General features: G+C 42.4%; 1 protein-coding gene and 1 pseudogene across 3 annotated transcripts in view; one reads left to right on the forward strand and one right to left on the reverse strand.

Annotated features, from left to right (window-relative positions):
- Nucleotides 1-17,753, forward strand: part of MBTPS1 (membrane bound transcription factor peptidase, site 1) — a 43,948-nt gene that overhangs the window by 15,216 nt on the left and 10,979 nt on the right. For all 3 annotated transcript variants that reach the window (XM_070398632.1, XM_070398633.1, XM_070398631.1), the window contains exons 10-17: nt 4,318-4,479; nt 7,429-7,573; nt 10,388-10,576; nt 11,087-11,259; nt 13,454-13,569; nt 14,102-14,258; nt 14,993-15,117; nt 16,021-16,098. In XM_070398632.1, the coding sequence (XP_070254733.1) occupies nt 4,318-4,479; nt 7,429-7,573; nt 10,388-10,576; nt 11,087-11,259; nt 13,454-13,569; nt 14,102-14,258; nt 14,993-15,117; nt 16,021-16,098 (1,145 nt within the window). The remainder of the gene's footprint in view (nt 1-4,317; nt 4,480-7,428; nt 7,574-10,387; nt 10,577-11,086; nt 11,260-13,453; nt 13,570-14,101; nt 14,259-14,992; nt 15,118-16,020; nt 16,099-17,753) is intronic.
- On the reverse strand, nt 17,310-17,453 carry LOC138997467 (small nucleolar RNA SNORA48; annotated as a pseudogene).

Genomic DNA, 17,753 nt, shown 5'->3' on the forward strand with positions numbered 1-17,753 from the left:
GCCATATCCTCCATTTCCTGGGGGATTCACTTTTTAATGTTCTCTGTTAGCTAAGGAGCTGTCAAACCAGGCAGTGGGACTGGCAGTCACCACTCCTTTGGGAGAGACAAGATTCTCTGTGTAATAGACTTATTCTCTTTGTCTTGTTGAATCCCATCTATGGTTGGAATGGAGCTTAATGATCGACCCTTCATTTTGTAGTTAATGAAACTGGAAGTTCTCAAAGATAGTCGACTAGAACTGATGCTCACGTGCTCTGACTTAGTCGGATACACTTACTCTCAAAATTATAAGAAGATGTCTTAGGAGCTAGCACTTATTTTGTTTTTTGTTTTTTGTTTTTTTTTTTTAATTAAATCTTTATTGTTCAGATTATTACATTAGTTACTCTTTTTTCCCACCATAACTCCCCTCCACCCAGTTCCAACCCCACCCTCTGCCCTCACTCCCCACCCACTGTCCTCATCCATAGGTGCACGATTGTTGTCTAATCTCTTCACTCACCCCCACACCCCTTTCTCCCCCCCGCCCCCAAGAATAGTCAGTCCATTCCCTTTCTATGTCCCTGATTCTATTATAATCACCAGTTCATTCTGTACATTAGGTTATTTATTCACTTGATTCTTAGATCCATTTGTTGATAGATGCATGTTTGTTGTTCATAATTTGTATCTTTACCTTTTTCTTCTTCTTCCTCTTCTTACAGGATACCTTTCAGCATTTCATATAATACTGGTTTGGTGGTGATGAACTCCTTTAGCTTTTTCTTATCTGTGAAGCTCTTTATCTGGCCTTCACTTCTGAATGATAGCTTTGCTGGATAAAGTAGTCTTGGTTGTAGGTTCTTGGTATTCATCACTTTGAATATTTCTTGCCATTCCCTTCTGGCCTGCAAAGTTTCTGTTGAGAAATCAGCTGACAGTCGTATGGGTACTCCCTTGTAGGTAACTGATTTTCTTTCTCTTGCTGCTTTTAGGATTCTCTCTTTGTCTTTTGCTCTTGGCATTTTAATTATGATGTGTCTTGGTGTGGTCCTCTTTGGATTCCTTTTGTTTGGGGTTCTCTGCGCTTCCTGGACTTGGAAGTCTATTCCTTTCACCAGGTAGGGGAAGTTTTCTGTCATTATTTCTTCAAATAGGTTTTCAATATCTTGCTCTCTCTCATCTTCTGGCACCCCTATAATTCGGATGTTGGTACGCTTGAAGCTGTCCCAGAGGCTCCTTACACTATCTTCATATTTTCGGATTCTTTTTTCATTTTGCTTTTCCGGTTGGGTGTTTTTTGCTTCTTCGTATTTCAAATCTTTGACTTGATCCTTGCGACCCTCTGGTCTGCTGTTGGGAGTCTGTATAATATTCTTTATTTCAGTCAGTGTATGCTTAATTTCTCGTTGGTCCTTTATCACAACATCGAGGGTCTCATTAGATTTCTTGAGGATCTCACTACATTTATCGGCGGTCTTACCAGTCTTTTCGAGGGCTTCTAAACAGTTCTTTAAAGACCTTAAAAGTGTGGTTTTGAACTCTATATCCAACAGTTTGCTTTCCTCCAATTCTGTCGTTTGTGTTCTGTTTCTTTGTCTCGGCATTTTTTTATGCTTCGCTGTGTCGATAGAGTGCCTTTCTGTGCTAAGTGTCCCAATTACCTAAGGTAGACACTCTTGGTGCACCCCCTTGTGGGCTTTGTGCACAGTCTTGTTGTGGTTAAGCCTTGATTGTTGTAGTTATCACTGTGAGGAATTGACCTCCAGGTCAATTGGCTGTGAGAATCAGCTGTGTCTGTGGAGGAGAACTTCTGTGCTGGAGACACCCCTCTGGGGCTAGACTTGCTTCGATGGGGCTTTGGTGCTCACTGAGTCTGCCTCCTGAGTGTGTCTTTTATGGTTCCACGGAGCTTAAAGCTGGATGGTCCCACTCTGACCTCTGGGCTTCCTGGCTCCTGGATCTCTAGGGAGGTGCTAATCTAGCCTTTGCCTGAGGCTATCCAGCAAAAGCCTCCCTGCAGGGCTTGGGCGGGGCGGGTCCCACGGGATCAACAGGACGGGGTTAGCAATTATGGCTGCTCTCAGTCTTGCCCTCAGAGGCTCTGCTTCTCAGTGTCCCAGTAGTCGCTGCAAGCCCCACGGAGAGAAAGCTACCCTAGGGTTCTGAGCGATGCCAGACAGTCCCGCTTCTCCCGTATGAGTCTGGGTCCTTAGAGACTCGCCCGGAACTGGAGCTCAGAGCCTGAGACTCCCTCCCGATTGAAAACAACCGCGCCCTCAGCCTCCAGCCCGCTCCACATGCACTCCGAACCTTAGTATTTTACTTCAGCACTGCGCCTCCTCTGAGCCTCGGTATGCTTTTCTCTTTCCTCCTAGTTGTAGAACATCCACTCAGCCAGCTTTCCTGTGGTTCTGGATGATGTCCGTTCCGTCTTTTAGTTGTATTTTTGAAGTGGTTGTTCGAGGCAGCAAACTCCCGTGTTTACCTATGCCGCCATCCAGGAGCTAGCACTTATTTTGTATTTTACCTCCCCACCTTCAGCACCCCCCACCCCCCCCAAAAAAACAACAACAACTTTCTCTCTAGGTGAGGCTTTAGTTGAGCTTTTGTGTTGCAATAACACAACACTCTACAGTTTTCAGAGTTATACTCTGTTAATTTTAAAATTAAATTAAAACAGGCAAATGATAGTAAATGTTTTTATATTTAAAATTCTCTTTAAAAGCAAGTAAATTTATGTTGATTTTAGCTTCTAATGCCAGAGATGTGTTTTATTAATAATCCTTCATAAAAGTAGGTCTTTATCTCTTTCTTCCTTTTCCCATCCTTCCCTTATAGTTCAGAGCCAAATTCTTGAGATTGTTGACATTGGTGAGAGTAGTCTTGGAAAATAACCACATGCCTGTTGGAAACATTCTCTTTCTCTTCTAGTTGTTTTTCTCACCCTCGTGTTACATACAGTGAAAGAAGAGGAAAGGCCATGCCAACTGTGGAGTTACCTGGCTCCCTTGGGCTTCTGGACTCGCTAGCTAGGGCTCTTGTTTCCACTCTTGTTGATTATGAAACAAAAAGTACTAGCATACGGCTCCCACTTGCCATGATGGTTAACAGGAACGTGGTTCTGAGCTCCACTGCTCAGTCTGTCAAATCCCCCTCCTGTCAAATGAGTGGGGAGATGAGGAGGATGTGTTTTCCATTTCCAGTGGCATCTCTAAGTGCAGATATTTTCAGCGTCAAGGAAAGCTTTCACTTCCCTCATCTCCCTGCAGCAGATGAAAATGCCACTGTGACAGTTCAGGAATATTTTTTATGGCCTGACTAATAGCTCAGAACAGATACTGAGCAACAAGGAAGCGCTTCCTCAGCTTCCGGCCTCCTGGTGCTCCGGCCTCCGGTGCTCCGTAAAGAACGAGAGCCTAACCTTTGGTCTTGCTCTATCAGCAGGAAGAGGGGAAGGTTGTTGACCTATAGCTTAGCTTTTAGCAGTTCTTTTATTGTTGAGAATTGGTCCTACTTTATGTCCTCTTCTCATTATCTCAGATTTCCTCTCTAAACCTGTTAGAAAAACCTGCTTACACTCCAAAACCAACTGGAGTAAGTTTTTATTTTTTGCTTACCTACATTTAGAAGTTAAAATTCACTTGTGATATAATACATAGGTGTACAACAATGAATTTCCTAGTGCCAGCATTCTTAAGAGGTTGATGCTTCTTAGGTGTCACTAAGTTTCTAGCCAATAGAGCTGAGTTTCAGTGTGTCCAGATGCATCCTGATGATGAAACTCTCAAGGTGGCCTCCGGTGTGCATGTTCCTGTCAGGTTTTATCCACCAGAGTGATGCATCACATAGTGGCTTCCAAAACAGAAAGGCAGGGTCTCGTTGTGGAGGCAGTGGGCTTCCCTCAGATGCTGTGCTTCTTGCCCATCGGCATTAACTTCCCTTTCTAGGACCTGTATGTTTTCCTTTCCTTTTCCCAGCTTTCCTCTTCCTCCTGGCTTCCCCTGAGGAGCCACTACCTCTTACCTAGTCTTGCCTTCTATAATTTGTAAGGTCAACTTAGTAGGAAAAATATGTTTTTTCTGAACCATTTAGTATAAACAGGTAGTAGCCCCATGAGTCACTGCTCCCACAGGCCATGTGGAAGGCTAATAACTGGTCACTCCCAAGTCTGTTGCAGAAATGATCACACAGTATCCTCATCTTAGCATGGGCCCTACCAAAGAAACTTTCATTATAGACAGAACAAGATTGGAGATCACATTTGCACATTTGCAAATTAGGAATAATCAGATTTTCACTCTTTTATGAGAAAATACATGATTTTCTCCCTCAGCACAGTCCAGAAACGTGAACTGGTGAATCCAGCCAGTATGAAGCAGGCCCTGATTGCATCAGCCCGGAGACTTCCTGGAGTCAATATGTTTGAGCAAGGCCATGGCAAGCTGGATCTCCTCAGAGCCTATCAAATCCTCAACAGTTACAAACCACAGGCAAGGTCAGTATGTTTAATTTTCGAATAGGCCTTTCTCCTCACTGGGTCCTGAGGGTGTTTTTCCCTCTGCACTAAATATTAGCCTCCAAACTGGAACCACATACAACACTCAGAGCCCATGGAGAGCTTCGCTCTGCCCCTTCTACTCGGTGTCAGCTGGCAGAACTTGAACTGCTGTCCACTTCCTGATGTTCTGTTCTGTTTTTATTTATTTATTTATTTATTTATTTATTTATTTATTTATTCTGTATGTATACATATACATATATATGTATTTGTTGTATAAGGATTTTTTTCAGAGAATGTGGCAGGGAGAGAGGGAAGGGGCGAGAGAGAGGAACATTGAAGAAACATCGATGTGAGAGAAACACATTGATTGGTTGCCTCCTGCATGCACCCTGACGAGGGTTGGGGAACAAACCTGCAACCCTTCTCGGTGTGTGGGCCAACACTCTAACCACTGTAACACCAGCCAGGGCTGTTCTGTTATTTTTAATATGAATGGCTTGAAATAATGGTTTTCTATTAAAACTTTCTTTTGAAATAACCATAGGTTTATAGAAATTTGCAAAAATAATATACAGAGTTCTCATATACTATTTGCTGAGCTTCCTCTAATGCCAGCATCTTAGATGACCATAATTTAACTAGTAAAACTAACAAATGAGCACTGATCCTGTTCTGTCATTAACCTGCAGGCTTTGTTCACAGTTCACTGGTTTTCTCTTATGTTCTTTGTTCCCCACATTGCATTTAGTGGTCATGTCTTCTTGGTTTCCTCTGGCCTCTAACAGTTTGGTCATTCATGACTCTGACTCCTTTGGGAGTGCAGTTACTTATTTTATAGACAGTCTCTTAATGTGAGTTTATCTGATACTTTTTCATGATTAGCTTGAGGTTATGTGTTATTGGTAAAGAAATGTTACTTTTTATTTTAAGATGATTTTAGATTTACAACAAAGTTCCAAAAATAGTATATGAGGATCCATAAATCCTTCACCCAACTCTCCCTAATGTTAACATCTATGCTAATAAAAGGGTAATATGCTAATTAGACCAGATAGACCAGACATCTTCCGGACAAAGCCACAGTGGCGGGGGCCGAGGCAGAGGTGGTTAGGGGCGATCAGGCCGGCAGGGGAGAGCAGTTAGGGGCATTCAGGCCAGCAGGGGAGAGCAGTTTGGGGTGATCAGGCCAGCAGGGGAGAGAGCAGTTAGAGGCAATCAGGCAGGCAGAGGCCGTTAGGGGCATTAGGCAGGCAGGCAGAGGGGTTAGGGCGGGCAGGCAGGCAAGCAGAGGGGTTAGGGGCGTTCAGGCAGGCAGGCAGAGAGGTTAGGGGTGATCAGGCAGGCAGACAGAGGGGTTAGGGGTGATCAGGCTGGCATGCAGAGGCAGTGAGGGGCGATCAGGCCAAAAGAGGGGGGCAGTTAGGGGCATCCAAGCCGACAGGCAGGTGAGCAATTAGGAGCCAGCGGTCCAGGATTGTGAAAAGGATGTTCCCTGAGGGGTCCCGGATTAGAGAGGGTGCAGGCTGGGCTAAGGGGATGACCCCTGCCCCCTGCACGAATTTCATGCACCAGGCCTCTAATTAATAAATAATGTAGGAATAGACTGTTTTGCACACTCACAACTATAAACCTACTTTTGCCCACCCTTTCTTACAGGAAGGAGAGCTTTACTACAGATATTCTCTTGCACTTTGTTTTTGTCACTCAACAGCACCTGGAGATCGCTCTGTATTAATTTATAGAGATTGTCTTTTTACAGCTGCATAGTGTGGATATACCATTGTTTATTCACCCACTTATTTATATTTGGGCATTTAAATTGTTCCCAGTATTTTGCAGTTACAAATTATTGCTTTGAATAACCTTGTGTCTAGTATTTTAGCTTTGGTGAAGGTTGTGTTTTCGGAGAAAATGCCTGCAAGTGGGATTGCTGGGTCAAGGAGCTGTGTGAGGTGTCACTCCATTCCCCTCCAGAGGGTTGTGTCTGTGTGTATTCCACAGCGAGGCGTGAGTGCCTGTTCCCCAGAGCCTCAGCAGCACAATGTTGTGTCATGCTGGTTACTTTCTGCCAACCTGATCAGTGAGAAATGGTGTCTCAATATTGTTGTAATTTCCATGTCTCCTCTAATTATGAGTGAATTTGAACTCTTTTGTCTATAGTTAACAGCCATATTTATATTTTTCTTGTTAAGTATGTGTTCACTTTTCCCTTTTTTCTTGGGAGGTTTTGTCCCTCAGTTGTTATGGGGTTTTTATACATTAAGGTTAGTAACCATTTGTTGGTGATATATATTTGCAGATGTTTTACAGTTTGTCGATTGTCTTTTGATTTTGTGTGAAGTATTTTGCCAGGGAGTTTTATTTTTTTAAATAGCCAACTTTATTAGTCTGTTGTTGTTGTTGTCCTTGGATTTTTGAGTCACAGGAAGCCTTTTTCTGCACTGAGATGAAAGAGAATTCACCCAGGTTTTCTTTTAATACTTGTTTGCTTTCTTTTATTTACTTGAGACTCCCTGATCCATTGTGTGTGGTGTGATCCATTGGTGTTTATTCTTGTGTGTGGTGTGAGGTATGAATCTAATTTTATCTTTTGCCAAGTGACCACCCATTTGTCACAGCTGCATTCATTTAAAAGTTCATCTTTGCCCCAGTGATGTGAGACTCTGAGTCCAACGCATTCACCGGGGCTGCCAGCCACAGCCACTGCCACTGAAGTTCCAGACTTGCAGAAGGAAGAAAGTGTTCTGCTCCATCCGTTGTTTGTGCAGACAGTCTGGGCAAGCTGGCCCAGAGGCCTGCTCGGTGCAGGGAGCATTTCAAAGCCAAGTTCCCAGATGCCTGCTGAGGCCTTTCTAAGGGCCTTGTCGCCTCTTCCTACACAGTGTGTCGCTTCAGTGTTGTTTTCTAACATGCCCTACTCTAATACCATATTCTTTGTTTCAGTTTGAGCCCCAGCTACATAGATCTGACTGAGTGTCCCTACATGTGGCCCTACTGCTCCCAGCCCATCTACTATGGAGGAATGCCGACCATCGTCAATGTCACGATCCTCAATGGCATGGGTGTCACAGGAAGAATTGTAGACAAGGTGAAATTGCTCTCTGGCTTGTAGTGAACTTGGACCTGGCCCAGACCTTTGTGCCGTAGCGTTTTCTCCTGAAAATAAAACAGGAAAGGTTCTCTCCTCCTGTCGAGTGCCAGGGAATTGGAAGCAGTAATTTATTTTCCCCTAAGTCTTTTTTTTATACATAAGTCAGGGATAAATTAGTAAAACCCATTTGCTATTTTTTTACTTTGGCATCTTAAGTTTAGCTTCTGAATCGACTAATTACATATGATCCTTTATCTTTATTATTTCCCACCTATAATTAAAGGCTCACTTGTGAGAATGAGCACGAATGGGCCTTAAGGTCTAGAAAGTATGGTCTTCTTTGAATTTTGTTTTTATCATTTTTTTATACTTACTGCATAAACATTATTACAACAGTAAAGGATAGGGAAAGAGAACAGATAAATAACTTTCAGCCCCAGCACAGTAACATAGGCATTTTTAAAAATTTTGCATACCAGCTGGTTTATTTGTTTTTCAATTACCATTTACATTCAGTATTATTTTGTATTAGTTTCAGGTGCACAGCATAGTGGTCATAGCCACAATTTTTTTTTAATAATCTTTTCCAGCTCTTATCTGAAATACATATTTTTTGTTATCATTGTGCACTAGGCAAAAATTTAGTCCTTTTTTTCAGTTTTCATTATGTTGAAAACATTAAAAAATGTATATAGGTCTCCATGTACTTTATAGTGGCTGTTTAATATTACATAGAACTATGAAGTCATAATTTGCTTACTATTTCCCCTTGCATGAACAAAAAATAGGTGGTTTTCCAATATAAGCATTTCATTGAATGTCTTTGTGTATGTGATTTCCCTTTCTTCTGAATTATTTCCTTAATGTAAACTCCCTGGGTTGGAATCCAGAGGGCATGGACATTATTATGGCTCTTGGTACATACTACCAAATTCTTTCCAAGAGGAGTTACATCATCTTAGACTGTAGAGGGCGCTGTCTCCACCATGTCCACACTGGGTGGTACTTTTTTTAAAATTCCATGAGATTTTTTTTAAATGAGATAAAATTCCTTCCCTCTGGCCCCTGGCAACCACTAATACCCTTTCTGTCTCTTTGGGTTTACCTATTCTAGATAGTTTATTTAAATGGCATCTGACAATATGTGGTCTTTTGTGACTGGCCTTTCCCCTGGCATGATGCCTTTAAGGTTCATTGGTGTGGCAGCATGTATCAATGTGTCACTCCTTTTTATGGTTGAATAATAGTCCATTGTATGGATGGATCTCATTTTGTTTAATGGACATTTGGTTTGTTTCTAGGTGGTTCATCTTTTAACTTTAAATTTGTGAGGTGAATATCTCCAGGTAATAAACCTGGAAAATGCTAATTCTATTTTTTCTTGTGCAAATTAGCTTTTTATTGCCTTGGCCCATTTTTGTACTGGAATTTAGATTTTCCCTATGCATTTGAGCAAGAAGACCTTCATATCATAGAGAAATTAACCACTGTTGTATTTTATGCAAAAAGTTACACAAATTATTGTTTAAATTTTCTTTTTAATGTGAGTGGTGATTTAATGTGAGTGGAAGTTCTGTAAATGTTTCACGTTTCCATGCAGTTGAATTTTGATCTTTTGTTATTTTGTTTCAAACATTAGAAACATGCCCCCACAGATATAATTAAAAATTTCAATTTCGTTTCTACTGACTTTAATGCTTGTTAATTGTGTAGCTTTTAAATCTGTGTTAATTTGATATGTGATATAAGAGGTAGATGAAAATTAACTATTTTCTCAATTGCTAACCAGTCATCTCAAGAGCATTTATTAAAAATTTCTTTCCTTCCTCATTATTTGCATGATGTACCCTATAAATATTTTTCTCCTTTTTCAGATCTTTTTTTTAATATGCTGACTCATTTGGGGAGTATTGTTACTATCTGGCTTGTGAGGGAAATGAGTAATTTAGGTTAGTTTGAAATTTTGAAATATTAGAATGTTAGAGCTCATTTATGTTTCTTCCAGATGGTCTCTCTCATGCTTTCCTTTTCACTTTCCTCATACCTGCAAGAGACTAAAGTGGCAGGCATTCTGACAGCAAGCCAGCTCTTCCTCTGGGCGTCCCATAAACTTCCACCTCCCCAATCATTGGCTTCAGAATTTGGGGACAGTTTGCATCTATGTCATTTTATTATTTGATTCCTTTAAATTAATGTGATTCTTTTTTAAAAATACGTATTTTTTTATTGATTTCAGAGAGGAAGGGAGAGGGAGAGATCAATGATGAAAGAGAATCATTGATTGGCTGCCTCCTGCCCATCCCCTACTGGGGATCAAGTCTGCAACCCTGGCATGTGCCCTTGACCGGAATTGAACCCCGGACCCTTCAGTCCAGAGGCTGTTGCTCTATCCACTGAGCTAAACCAGCTAGGGCTAATGTGATTCTTTAAGCATACAGCTAATTGGGGTCTAACCTCCAACCTGAGAGTTTTAATTTATTTAAATTCACTACATCTGTACATCAACTTTTATCTGATAGAAATATGTGTCCCTTATTTTTTTCAAGGTTGGGGAAAAAATTCTCTTTAAAATTGGAGGCTGTTAGAAAAAGAGAAAAATAATTGGAGGCTGTCAGAAATAATGGATTCTATACATTCCTAGTGGGTGATGTGCTAGACATTCCATAGGCTACTTTGGTTATACGTTGCTTAGTGTCTATATACAAATTTCATTTTGCCTTATTTAAAATATGAAGTATTTCTCAAAAACTGCTGTAGATAATTTAGGAATTGAGCATTTCACCTTAGCCTTGGCTTGTTTTTCTCCTGCAGCCTGACTGGCAGCCCTACTTACCACAGAATGGAGACAACATTGAAGTGGCTTTCTCTTATTCTTCGGTGTTATGGCCTTGGTCAGGCTACCTGGCCATTTCCATTTCTGTCACCAAGAAAGCGGCATCCTGGGAAGGCATTGCGCAGGGGCACGTCATGATCACCGTAGCTTCCCCAGCAGAGGTAGAAGTAAGTGCGTGCAGAGAGGGGCTTGTGTTTCTTAACCTTTCACCTTCGCCTGCCAGGAAGGGGGCGCAGGCTCAATGCCGATGGGCTCAGATTGGAAGCACAGTTGGTGTGATTAGGCTTGAAGGCCAGATCAGTGATTCCAGGGCCTGTACAGCAGCGCTCAATAATGAGTGATGGTGCCTTCAATTCTGTTGCTGAGCAACAGCAGATAGGACTATTTCAAGCTCAGAATGATTATAGAAAATATGTGTTCTCTGAAAGGGAATGTAGAGTTAATCCTGTGTAGCTTCAGAAACAAGGTGATTTAAATTTTAAGTCTCAAACTCAAGGTCCTGAATGGAATTAATTGTGATATATGAAGGTTCCTTTCTACATTTGTTATTGGAAATTCTTGTATTCAAATTGTTAGGGTTAAAATGATAAATAGAATCGACTTGTTAAATAAACCCCCAAACCTGAAAGTTTCTTCTGAGCAAAAGGGGCACTTCAAATTTCTTTTATTTTTTTCAGTCAAAAAATGGTGCAGAACAGACTTCAACAGTGAAGCTCCCAATTAAGGTGAAGATAATTCCTGCTCCTCCTCGAAGCAAGAGAGTTCTCTGGGACCAGTACCACAACCTCCGCTATCCGCCCGGCTACTTCCCCAGGGATAATCTGAGAATGAAGAATGACCCTTTGGACTGGTAAGCAGCCACCAGACGCGACCCTCATCACCCCCCAGCCCTTCCCCAGCAGGACTAGGGGTCGCTGTCCCTGCGGGAAGCAGACGTCCCTCCTCACTGAGCCTGACTTCCTTGACCCTCAGACTTTGCAGGTCCTCGTCATGGTCTTAGGGCATCCTGTGAATCTCCCTTCAGACCTGCACAGCTGTGTGGTAAAAAAACCTTGAACTCATCCTTAATTGCTTTCTTCCCCTTCTGTTGAATCATTCAGCAAATTCTGTTAGTCCTCTTTCCAGACATGTCCTGACTCCTGCCCTATCTGGCCGCCACCTCTGCTCCCACTCTTGTTCAGGCCATCGTCTCGCCTGGACAGCATCCATCACCTCCTGAGGAGTGACTGCTACCATTCTTGCTCCCTTAAATCCCACTCAGCAGCCCTGGTCACCTAAAAACATAAATTCTATCACGGTTTGCTTAAAACTCCCATAGCTGCCTATTCATACTTCTTCAGGTGCCAGACTTCCTGATGTGTCCTCCTCAGGCCTCCAGGCCCTGCTCCCTCACAGCCCCTCTGGGGCAGCTGGGCTGACCCTGAAAATGGTGAGCAACAATGATTGAAAGATTTGAGGAGGACACTTATAAGGTGTCAGAGCATAGCCGGAGCCCTGCACGAGCTCCGAGTGACTTTGAGTTCCATGTATTCTTCTAAATTCTTCCCGACTACGCCAGGCTGGTTCTTCCTTGAACCCTGCCCACTGTGCAACTGTTGGGAACTTAGTTTAAGTTCCTTCTTTACCTCTGCTTGCCAAGTGTCAGAGACGCAGGTCAATTCTCAGTGCTGGGCAGACAGAGAAGCCGTGAGAAGTTGTGAGTGTATAAGAATGAGTCTTTATTGCAGGAGCCAATGGCCACATAGCCATCAGACAGGACAGTCCTCATAGCAAAGTCTATGCAAAAGGCAGCCGGACACCGGCTGATTCATACATATCTTTTCTATAAAGTAGCATCAGTCTCTGGCTCAGCAGCTTCTGTCTCCCCTGCCCAGCTGCTCTCTGTAGCAAACTTCTTCACATACTCCAGCTGACTAGCTGGTCAGTAACCTACTTTTACACTATTTAGACAAAGAAGGCTTCATGCCAATAGTTACATTAATCATATGGCTACTGAAGGGCACAGTGTACCATGTGTCCTTGCACCTGCTCATGGTATCTTGGCCTGATTAGGATTCTCAGGCTCAGAGTCCTTCAACATCCCATTTAGGCACATGCCCAGAGCAGCCTTTGGCCATTCTGGTGTATTGATAACAAGGCCTCTGTGCTCCCATTGGCCTGACTATCCGGGGACCTGGCATGGTTCCCACATAAGGTCAGTGCTGCTCTTTATAAAGATGTCTCTGGAAGGTAGATTGGAAGGGCTCAGACCAGAGGCAAGTAGAAAGAAATGAGGAGAAGTTGATAGACCAGGGCAATGGCCATGGGCCTGGAGAGGAACGCATGGGTTCCGCCCTGCTGAGGAGGCAGACTCAGGCTGTGAGGTGGGAGGGTGGGAGGTAGAATGACCCTGGGTGTTTCTTGGGGCATTTGGGTAGGCGGCTGACAGAGTACACAGTAGGAAAATGAGCACATTGAGAAGGATGAAGGATGGAAAGGTAAGCAGTAGTAGTGATGTAAGATTAACTTTGTCACCGTCTTAGTTCATTTGCCCTGTGTGGCGTGGCCCAGCATGTCTGCGTTCCCATGCCGAATTTGTCAAATGCTGGTGGTTGCTGACCATTCACATGTATGCCACAGCTAAAGTGATACCTCAGGGCATTTCTTTTTAAATCTATTTTTATTGATTTCAGAGAGGAAGGGAGAGGGAGAGAAAGTTAGGAACATCAGTGATGAGAGAGAAACGTATCGATCGGCTGCCTCCTACACATCCCCCAGAGGGGATCAAGCCCGCAACCTGGGCACGTGCCCTGACTGGGAATCGAACCAGTGGCCTCTTGGTTCCTGGGTTGATGCTCAACCTCTGCGCTATGCCGGCTGGGCAGTGCATTTCTTCTTGTTGTTTTATCCCTTTATGCCTGTGCCTTGAGCACGATTTCCTATTACTTCTGCTGGGGAAGGAGCTGTGCTCCTGCAGAGGCGACGGGGTTCAGGAATTAACCTGTGGCTACCTTTATGACAAGGAGAGAGTGATCATTTTAGTGCTGGGGCTTGCTGTTTTTCAGGAATGGCGACCACATCCACACTAATTTCAGGGACATGTACCAACACTTGAGAAGCATGGGCTACTTTGTTGAAGTCCTCGGCTCCCCCTTCACGTGCTTTGACGCCAGCCAATATGGTGAGCAACAACGGAGTGCTTAGCCAGGTGTTCTTTCTTCTCTGTGGGGTGTTTGTGAAACGTTTGAAAGGCGAATTATGGTTTAAATGAGAAGCCAGCAAAGGGAGCATGTGTGGGGCCTCCTGGTCCCAGTGGAGGCACCAAGCAGAGCGGTGCACATTCCTACTTAGTGGTGAAGGTGGTCATGTTCAGCTAAAATGCGATGCCGTCAGAATGTACTTTTATTATTTTATTTATTTTTTAATTAAAAGAAGCTCTAGCACTGTATTTGGCTTCTTCTGCAGTAAGGGAAATATCTTTGTGTTGGACGTCACAGATGAAACAGAGGCCACTGCTAGCTGGTGTCTGTGTACCGCAGGGCCCTGATCCTTTCTTTTTCACCCTCTTCTAAAGAGGTTCAGGGGCTGCAAACCAAAATGTTAGAAGCCAGTAACTTGCAGCATGGATGCCAGTAAACTACTGTTTTTCTGAAACAATGACATCCTGTCGTCCAGAGGTGAAATTTCTCAGAGCTTGGCATTTTGTCCCTCAGGAACTTTGCTCATGGTGGACAGTGAAGAGGAGTACTTCCCCGAGGAGGTTGCCAAACTGCGGCGGGACGTGGACAATGGCCTTTCGATCATTGTCTTCAGTGATTGGTACAACACGTCTGTTATGAGAAAAGTCAAGTTTTACGATGAAAACACGAGGTACTGATATGAGTTGGTATTTGGATGAGAAATTTCACTTTTGGGGAATTAAGTTGTACTTAGCAAATACTTAAAGTGCCTTTTGACCCATTGGTGGTCTTTTCAGATGTCAGAGGCAGGTTCAGACAGTTGGTTAGAGAAAGCTTTCTCTTCACATAATAGCGATGTTCCTGAAAGCTGCTTGTAAAGTCAGTAAAATGCTCATTGATTCCAGGTACTAATTTAAAGGCTTCGTTGTTCCTTGTTGATCGTAGATACTTGAGCTTTAAATTTCTGTTTAGTTCTTTTCCATTCTTCTATTGCTCTGGTACTGAATCTGTACGAATTTAAATGCACCAAAGCACCTATTATTTTAAAACACCTTGTAAGTTAGTTATTAATCAAAGATTCCCAAAGTATTATGAATATGTCATTCCTGTAATAAAGTTTGAATTTTTTTCTTTAGTCTGTGATAAACTTAATAAGCTTCTCATCTCTTTTCCTTCACAGACCCCTCGAGGTCTGGGCTTTATGTGCAGTGCCTTTATGTCATGTGGGCTGCATTTTATGAAGTAAATGTCCTCTGCACACTGGCTGGAGCATTTATGTAATAGTATTGCTCACACCCAGCATAGTTTCAGCTGCAGCCTCATGGGGCTGGGCTGGATCTGGCAAGTTCAGTTTTGTTGTGAGGAGAGTAAGTGTGTACAGTGTTTCAGTTCCTTCCTTCTTGGCGCCTCCTTGTCCTTTCACAGGCAGTGGTGGATGCCGGACACTGGGGGAGCCAACATCCCAGCTCTGAATGAACTTCTGTCTGTCTGGAATATGGGGTTCAGCGATGGCCTGTACGAAGGGGATTTTACCCTGGCGAGCCATGACAGTAAGGTTCTGTGTTTGTGTTTTCATAGGGCACATTATTCTAGGAGAGCCTACGTTTCAGAGAGGTGGTGTGGTTCCTGAAGCAGGGAGACTCTGTGGAGAGAATGCTTCAGTGTCTTCCCAGAGGACATCTGGAGAGCAGGGTGTTAGCTACTCTAGTTCTCCCCAAAAGTTCAAAATGAAAATATTTTATGCAAGCATCTCTAGTTTTAGTGCCACCTGTAAGGTGCTCTATATCCTGTATTTTCCCAAATAGGGAATACCTCATAGGTTCCTGATAATTTATACAATTCTGTTTATGACATAACTTTGCAAATCTCATGTAAGACATTTCCCCATAGATTAGTTTTGGGAGCTAGTTTCTAGAACATTATCTCTTTTTTTTTAAGTTTTTTTATTTATTTCAGAGAGAAGAAGGGAGAAGGAGAGATAGAAACATCAATGCTGAGAGAGAATCATTGATTGGATGCCTCCTGCATGCACCCACTGGGGATCAAGCCCGCAACCTAGGCACATGCCCTGACCAGGAATCAAACCTTGACCTCCTGGTTCATGGGTCAATGCTCAACCACTAACTACACCTGCTGGGCTAGAACAATATGTTGAGCACTATGGTTACTGTTCTGCTCATCCTGACTTAGTTGTTTCAAGTCTATGACAACTCTGACTTCTGAAATCTATTTAGAAACTTTATATTAATAGTATTTTGTTTTCCAGTTCAATTTTAAGGTCATTCCTTTTAGTTTAAGTATGACCAGGCAATAATAGCAGCTCCTCTCCTAAGATTAAAAACAATTTTAGAAAACATATAATGTCTAAAGAATGCATTTTAGGTAAATGAATAGCTGTTGATAAAATGTTCCATGTTTCTATGTTCTCATAACTTTGAACAACTGTTTTCTAGTGTATTATGCATCAGGGTGCAGCATCGCTAAATTTCCAGAAGATGGCATAGTGATAACACACACTTTTAAAGACCAAGGTAAGGAATGCTGTTCACATGCTCTTTGGTTTCCTTCTTTCTCTTTTTATTTTAATTAACAGTTTTATTGCATATAACTTAACCCTTTTAAAGTGTGCAATTCAGTGATTTTTAGTGTATTTACACAGTTGTGCGTTCATCACCACTATCTACTTCCAGAATATTTTCATCACCCCGAAAAGAAATCCACATACCCATTAGCAGTTTTGTTTTGTTTTTATAATTTATTATTTTGTGTGGTAACTACTGTAAGCAAGACTTCTGGCTAGTGGCTCTGGGAGTTGCAAAGATATGATAAGATAGCCTCTTGCTGATAATTTGGATATATGTGTATACTGACCACTACAAAATAAATTGAACTTCCCATAGGAGAGGGGCTGTTGAATATTTGTAGATATTCTTTAAAACTACCTTTAAAGTTGCTTAAAATTTGTGTTACAATTTATAAAGTGTTCTGTTCCCATGATTGCCAGATTACTGAAATTTAGAAAAATGTTGACCATGTTTTGATGTTTTTAACTGTGTGAAGGTAAAGAATATTAATTACAGGGTCTTCTCTTAGAATTCCCTTAAAAATTTGAAGGGGAAAAAGGTCTTCCTTTTCAGTTTTGTTTGTTTGTTTCTTTTTTTTTTTTCCCCTGGACCCAGAAAAAGATAAATGCTCATGTATATTAGCTACACTGTGCCAGGCCCCATTTTATGTGCTTCTCATGTTTTATTTTTTTCCAACAACTCATATACACTATCATTAAAACTCACTTTTCAGGCGAGAACAAGCAGGGTAAATGCATCTAAGGCCACAGTGAGAGTTAAATGGCAGAGACTCAGGATGTGAACACATTCTGGCTCCTGAGAATACATGATTCACAGTAACTGTCCTCTGAAATAATTCCAATATTACCATACTAGACCCCCACCCAATTTTCTGAACACCAATTGTGACCCATTTATTATTCTCATAGCATCCAGTTTTATGTGCAGAATGACATATGTTCATGTCCACAAAAGCTATTAGGTGATATGTTCACTCTTAATGGAGTTGTGTTAGAATTACCTATTTACTGTTATCTAGAAGTTACTAGAATAATCACAACATCTCCACAACTTTAAAACTACATCCCCCTCCTAAGTCTCAGTTAATATAAATAAGTTACTTATTATGATACCAGTGTTTCTGATCTTTTCCTCTCCGAGACCTAGGAATTATAATTTTATGTGCCTCAGGCATAGAACAGCTCTGGCCACTGACACAAACATCAAGCAAGGATGAACTCGGGACTGTACATCTGCTTTGCCCCTGATTGATATAAGAGCAACACCATCAATCAGGTGTCTCCTTGCCCATTGCCGGGTGGGTTCAATTTTGTTTCTTTAATTGTAGCCAGGCATCACTGAAGAAGGCAAATGCTGCAGTTCCCCTCACTGTAGTATCTGAGACACTGTATTAGTGCCCTGAGCATCCCTGGGGAGCAGAGAGGAGCCAGAGCAACCTGGACTACCTTGATCTTGCCAACGGTGGGAAGCCATCCACTTGCCCTGGTTATGTTCATGTCCACAAAAGCAGCCCCACACTCCCGTCTCTCTCACCTCGGCCAAGAGTTTGAGACTCTTCTGTGCCCAACAGGACAGGCTTCTGGAAATTTACAGGAAGGATT

Source organism: Myotis yumanensis, unplaced genomic scaffold (genome assembly GCF_028538775.1).
Source record: "Myotis yumanensis isolate MYYU_CA2020_CCGP unplaced genomic scaffold, mMyoYum1.0.hap1 SCAF_18, whole genome shotgun sequence".
NCBI lineage: Eukaryota > Metazoa > Chordata > Mammalia > Chiroptera > Vespertilionidae > Myotis > Myotis yumanensis.